Source organism: Eubalaena glacialis, chromosome 12 (genome assembly GCF_028564815.1).
Source record: "Eubalaena glacialis isolate mEubGla1 chromosome 12, mEubGla1.1.hap2.+ XY, whole genome shotgun sequence".
In the NCBI taxonomy this organism is placed as follows: Eukaryota; Metazoa; Chordata; class Mammalia; order Artiodactyla; family Balaenidae; genus Eubalaena; species Eubalaena glacialis.
In genome coordinates, this window is record NC_083727.1 from 93,948,676 (window position 1) to 93,955,537 (window position 6,862).

A 6,862-nucleotide genomic window follows, 5' to 3' on the forward strand; every position below is an offset into this window, starting at 1 on the left:
TCCTATATCTCATGTGTGATGCTAAACAAATAGAAACGAAGACAGGTTTTTTCCAAATGTTAACACATTTTAAATAATACGTGGATGCTTATCCCCAGTGATCCAGTTTTTGAGACAAGGGAATTCAAACACAAAGTTAACATATCAGTTACTACGTTTCTGTTTTCTCATAGCAGGTAACAAGTCCAGCTCTCTCAAGATAAAAGCAAGGAGAAAGAGGAAAAGGAGATTTGCTGAACAGAATCCCAAAGTAGCTCATAGAATTGAAGGGATAGTTAGCAACCAGCCTAGGACAGGGCAGCTCCAGAACTCAGCTGAACTTCCCTGGGCCGCTGCTGTAACGTGACTCAGTTTCAATGACCTTGGTTTGTTTGTATCTCTGCTCAACTTTCAAACTCTTGGGAGGAAGAAAAAAAAAAAAAACTATCAAACGGGTCTGCTTGGACTGGTTTAAATCAGCTGCCCACCCTCCCACTAAGGTTCAAAGTCAAAAGTGCTCTTGAGATGGTGGCATAATTTTCTGACTCTCAGCCACACTGATGCTCAGGATAGCATTCTTTCCTGCATAATTTACATTAACTCTTAGGAAAACCAATTAGGATGATGAATTCTTGTTAAACAGTTTTGATACTAATAATTCTTAATGAAAGTAAGTAAGCCATCTGGCATATATTAACCTTGATGTTAGTGCAGAAAATCAAAAGGATGTAAAGTAGATCTGTTTTTTGAGTTGGAGTTATATATTTCACATTATAAATTATCATCGTGTTATTGTTTTTAATTAACATGGATTCTATTCAAGGAAACTGTGAGGACTGGCTTGTTTTTCTTCCAAGTTAAAAACTGAAGAGCAAAGAAATACAACATTTATTTTCATCTGTAAATAAAACAGTAAAGGCATTTTATTTTCTAAATAAGGAAGAGTTATTGAGCTTTTGCATCTCCATGCTCCACAGAAAGTTGCACTAAAGTACAAGCACGGTGTCTGATTTTAATAGTCTAACAGCTTTTAACTGCCTAGACTCAAGAAGTAGGCTTTAAAGGCAATTGAGAATGTAATAACAAAAAGATCAGGAAATAATTGGAATTCAGGTTTTTTCATAAGTGACTCTAAATTAAATTTATTAGAAGTTAACTTCTATTGATTCTTCAGAATCCTTAGCACTCCTGGTGAACTGAAATCCCTCCTTAATTCCTTCACTATTTTAGTGTGCTTTTCCTTACGTACACCTTGTTGACTCTTTAACACAGCATACACAGACTTTGCACAAGACACTTAGATAGACAATTCCAGCTAGTTCAGAAGGAGATTCTTCACTGTTTCTTCACATCACATGAATAGTATGAATAAACCTGAAGTAATACACTAGCTCAGTTGGGCCTTTGGGGGGTAACGGGGCAATGCAGCTTGTCCCTCTCAGGCAGGTGGGAAATATTGAATATTATCTTGTCTTCTACTTGGACTCAGATACTCCCTGAAATTTTAATTTGTTGATTTGTTTAAGTGAATGAAACTGTGCCCAAGAACATATGTATTTCCAGCTGGCCAATAAACTATACTATTTTAATACGCATATAATATCTAATCATACAAAATCTAAGATGTCTGTTCTACCCTTAGTGGAAAAGATGCAGAAGGACACCCTGTCTCTTTGAGGAATTCCCAATTATTATTTAATAATTATCCAATGGTCGATTTAATCCATTTGGGAACTTAAAGAGAGGAGTTGCCTTTCGGTTTATTGCTCTTACAAAAGTGACATTATCCTCAACGGTTTTTACAGATGTTGTTTCACAACGCAAGGTAACAAATTAGCAGATGCTGATAGAACACAGACTTACCTCTCATAGTCAGAGGGAATTCTTGCTTGGAATACAGGTCTTTCTACAATATTTTAGAATAATAATTGATAAATAGGACATGAAAAATATTGTCAGCCATAAGTTGTAGCGATGGAAAAATAAATATTCTTGGTAGCAACTGAGGTAGGACTTGCAAAATCAAAATATCAGAATAGGGAAAGAACTTAGCTCTAATGGTCCTTGACTATGCAGTAAATTTTAATTTGTATTTTAGTTTGGTACAATATGCTAAATTGACTGTCATACTCTTTAATAGGTACTTGTCTTCTTTAATGACCTTCTTGTTTTGTAAAATTACCTGCTTGCCCTTTATACATCCATAGTAACTTTTACCCTTACTACAGAATTTCAGCTTGTTCAGAGAAAGATGGCTGAGAATGATTTTTTTTTTTTTATTTATGGACTGAGGTTTACTTTAAAGTTTAATGTGGTCATCAAAGGTTAATGAGTCCCAAGCTTATAAACTGGACTACCTAAAGACTCACTCAGCATCTCTAGACCGATTCAGTGTTGAGACTAGAAGTAGCAAAAAAAAAAAAAAAAGAATACATATGAACGCACATATCTTATGCACGTACATACAGAGAGAATTTTATGGAAATGTGGGTGTTTTGAGATAAGGCAATTTGTGGCATAGCATTTATAATCTCCAGACATTTAGAGATCCATTCCCAAAGGAAATTTGTTTCCTTTCCACTTATAACCCCATAAACAAGTTAATGGTGGGGGAATAAAAAGAGTCAATACAACATGCCAATGTGTACCGCCCACAACTGCACATGGGCACCTGCGTGCACACACACACACACTGAGCATTGCCAGTGAGGATGATACCATCTTGAAGAAAGTATATGTCCACATTAACACAAGTATAGATAAGATTTTACCCAAGACTCTTGTTACATGAGGAATTTCGGCACATTCAAGGAGAGCCTTTCCAGCATTTCTTCACCTCCCGTCACATGGAAAAACCTGAAGGAATATATGATCCCATTAGGCATTAGACGGACAGACCTGGCAGAGCTTGGTCCTTAATCCCATTGATGCAAAGAACCTTGATTCTGTAGAACTTTGATCCTCTAGAGCTCCCATAGATAACTATGTAGCAATTTTACCATGGTCACTTCACCTGATATTTATAATATGTATAAAATGCATATTTCATCACAGTAAAGGGTAAAGGAATTTATTGTAACGATGAATGCTTTGGCACTATAAAAGGATTACTCAGTAAAGAAAATTCAATCCTGAAAAAGTGGAACCGTTCAAAATAGAACTTGACACGTCATATGGTTATCTGAAATAATAAATGGGTATTTAAAAGTATATTTTTCCCATTGTAGAAGTCATCTGAGTTCCTTATAGAAAATTTGAGAAATACACAAAAGCACTAAAAAGACAAAAGTTATTCCTATTTGTACTTCTCCCACTGTTGGTAAGAGTCATATTATTGTCCACAACCCCTCATCCACAATTCCAAAGTTCAAATGCCTCTGAAAACCCGGGATATTTTTCCCAAGTTTGCAGCAAATTTATTTGTCAGCAAAATCTGACCTGAAGTCATATGGAGCTAGTCTATTTATCCCACTTGGTGAGACTATCATATGTTTTGCTATAGAAATATTTGTGTGTTTATTAGCAGGTGCTGCCTCAGGTGCCACTGGGAGTGTTATGTAATATCCAGTATGAGACTGTGTTCCCTTTGAAACAAATCTGAAACTTCAGAACCTTGAAACACACCTGACACTAAAGTTTCCACATAAGGCATTATGAGCCTCTATCAGTCTCATATTTTATGAAGTGCATTTCTAATTTTTTAATAATTTGGACCTTACTCTATGTAACATTTTGTAACATTTCCTTTTCTTTGTTACTCAATAGCTTTTGAAAGATGATTTTAACAGTTGCAAAACATTTCATATTATGGATTTTATGTAACTTATTTAACTAATATTCTGTTGCTGACTTACTTGGTAAAGGAACAAATTAATTACACGAGTTATCAGTTAACCTTACCAATTCTTCCTTGAATATATAAATGTATCCAGTATAATTAGCATGACGCTACAAATCTTAGGCGGGGCCTGAGAGGCTATCCCTTCACTTTTACGCTTAAGCCATTAAAGGGTTCTAAATTTCACTTCGCCGATGAGCGGTATTTCTTATGATGAACTGGCCGACTGAACTAGATACTGTATCATAAAACAGAGTCCGTTGTTCCCACCAGCTGAAAGAAGCATTAGTGTAACCATGTATTTCTTCGATGGCATTCTGCTCATCTGAAATTTGTATTTTCATGCTTTAGCAGTGCCAGCTTCTCAAAGATGCTATTGTCGATGGAGGGGCTCTGTGAGATCAGAAATTTTCTATGAATCACCAACACATTAAATTAAGTTTGTAACAAATTCCATGTCGTGGCATTTTAGCCCGCCATCCTTACTCTTAGAAAACGGGTGTTTGCAGATGACAAATGTGTTTCTTGATTAGCCAACAAAGATGGGTAGTTTTCAATCGTCAAAATATTTGATGAACTAAAATGCTTTGTTTCCAATGATATAACAGATTTTACGGTAGGAACTATCTCTTTTAGGGTCTTCAAGGCGTTCCGGGCCTTCCAGGTGCTCCTGGCCCGACTGGACCCCCTGTAAGTATTTGCTAAAATGGTTTCACTCACACTTCATATCTGCTGGTATGATGCAAAGTGAACTAACATTCTTTATTGCTTTTTGTTCTCTGTTCCTCTGTGTGGATTATGCAGCTATTGCTGGGGAAAGTAGCATCCAACATCTCAGATTTTTGTTAGTATTCCTTAAGGCTGCTTGGGGTTGTGGAGACTTGTCATGAAAATTCTACCAGACCAGAAAGCAGTCTGTGATGAAGCAGGTCTATTTGAATAGACTTTGGATGTAGAGGAGCGTTATCTTTTTTAGCTATAATTTTTCTGGCATTAACCTTAGGGAGAGATATTCAGGTGGTTACACCCTTACATTTTTAAGCGCCATAAACTAAGGATTTATTCTCTAGAAAGAAAAAAAAAAAAAACGGGTCCAGGATTATCAGGTTCAATTTACTTTTATTCCTGTTTCTGACTTAAAATACGCTCTACTTTAGTCGGCACTTTTTTCAGCTGTCTCTCTCAAACACAGCATCAGGGCCTTTTTGTCTTCAGTTACCCTGTTTGCTTAAAACAATCTTTTTTCCTTTCCCACCTGCTAAACCCAGCCTCTCATTAAAGCATAACTCAAATCTAGGGTTGCCGGTTAAAATACAGGACATGAGGCTCAATTTGAATTTCATGTAAATAAATACTTTCATAGCATGTTAGTCCCAAATATTGTATTTTCATTTGCTAAATCTAGCAACCCTACTCAAGCCTCAATTTTTCCAACTCTTTCCTTCTTAGAGTGCCTAGGCAAATGGTATGTAGGAATGTAATCGTGTTCTTTCATGTTTTGAATCATGGGTTTGCCATAATGAAAATTTTACCTTTTATGCTTTCACCACAGTTATATAGAACAAACCTGGCTCTAAATTGTACACTAAAATTAAAAGTTAAGAGAACGAGTTGTGAAAGGGGCCATGGAAATGATAGCTAACTCTATTCTCAAAGAAGATCTTAAACTAAATTTTATTTTCCATTGGTAAAATGCAGATCGCATAACTCACCTTGTTAATTCTGCTCTGTGAAGTATTTAAAATGTTGATCACCACCAAAATTATAGCTCATTTAGGAAGGCATAATGCTATGTAAATTGCCATTTAAACAGCAAGGCTAAATTCTTAAATGTATTAAAAGGTTCCAATTAAGGTCATTAAATGTGGTTGGCCAAGGTGAAAAAGCAACCACAAATACAAATTTTATCCTTCCAAGGGCTTATCAGCAGGATACAGCTGCTGTATCAGCCTGAAGAAATATAAGCTTATAAGACTGATTTAATTAGGATCAAATGACCTTCAAAATGTATCAATTTGAGCAACCAACTTCCAATACCCTTGGCCGTTTAGTTGTTGTTTCTGTAACAAACTTAGTTTTGTGTTTTACAGGGCTTGTTGGGAAGAACGGGACATCCTGGTCCCTCGGGAACAAAGGGTGACAAGGTACAGAGGGAAAGCCTCACTTACTGTCCAAATTGGGGCTTGGGGTAGGGGCAAGGTGAGCCTACTTACAGAGAAATCCATAAAATCAAGCAAAGCCTCAAAGTATTATAGGAGTGATGTCAGGGAAGTGGGCTTGGAAAGACATAGGTCCCAAAATTGGTCTGAAGACAAGAGAGATGTTCCCAGGGAAGAGGATGAATAGCACATGGGTGCCACACGGCAAATGTCCAAGCTGAACTCAGGGTCCTGGGCATCCACCGTGGGGAAGGATGGGTGAGGGTCACCTCCTGATGAGGTGCAGGAAGGTAGTTTGTATCTGGAAGTCCAGCCGCAGGTGCCAAGGCTCCCGACAGCAGGCTAGCTCTCAGAACCAGGATTCCAGTAAATGACGTGCTTGCTGAGAAAATCTGCAAGTTCTGTCCTTAGAGGGTCGTAGGGGAGATCCGCGAAAGAACCAGCACAGCTTGCTTCCTGGGGAGTCCGGTTGACAGGACAGATGGGTTGCTGTGGTCAGCAGGGAGAACCAGCAAAAGAGGAGTGCCAGCAGGAAGATCACACAGTTACCCAATTTAGGATCTAAAGTGTCACCCACAGTGTGATAGAGCCAGCACATGAGTCACATGGACTAACTCTTTGGATGAGAGAAATTTAAGAATCCGGAGTCCATGTGAGCCACTCAAGTGGCTTCTACCCCAAGATGACCACAATGGGGCATAATGGCATTGAGGCGCAAAGGAGTCCCCCCAGACTGAAAGCCGACATCGTGTGTATTCTGGATAGTCTCAGCACAGTTTTTCTGATAGCATCCCGGGGGGCTTGCCCAACTCCACCAGCCTTTTTGATCTGTTCTCGATGGAAATTATTCAGTCAGAGATTTGCCTTTTGAAGTTAATGGGAATTC

General features: G+C 38.0%; 1 protein-coding gene across 1 annotated transcript in view; it reads left to right on the top strand.

The window, feature by feature from the left end:
- The window catches only part of COL19A1 (collagen type XIX alpha 1 chain), a 322,067-nt gene that overhangs the window by 313,801 nt on the left and 1,404 nt on the right, over positions 1–6,862 (top strand). The window contains exons 36-37 of the mRNA XM_061207711.1: positions 4,454–4,507; positions 5,908–5,961. Coding sequence (XP_061063694.1) covers positions 4,454–4,507; positions 5,908–5,961 — 108 coding nt within the window. The remainder of the gene's footprint in view (positions 1–4,453; positions 4,508–5,907; positions 5,962–6,862) is intronic.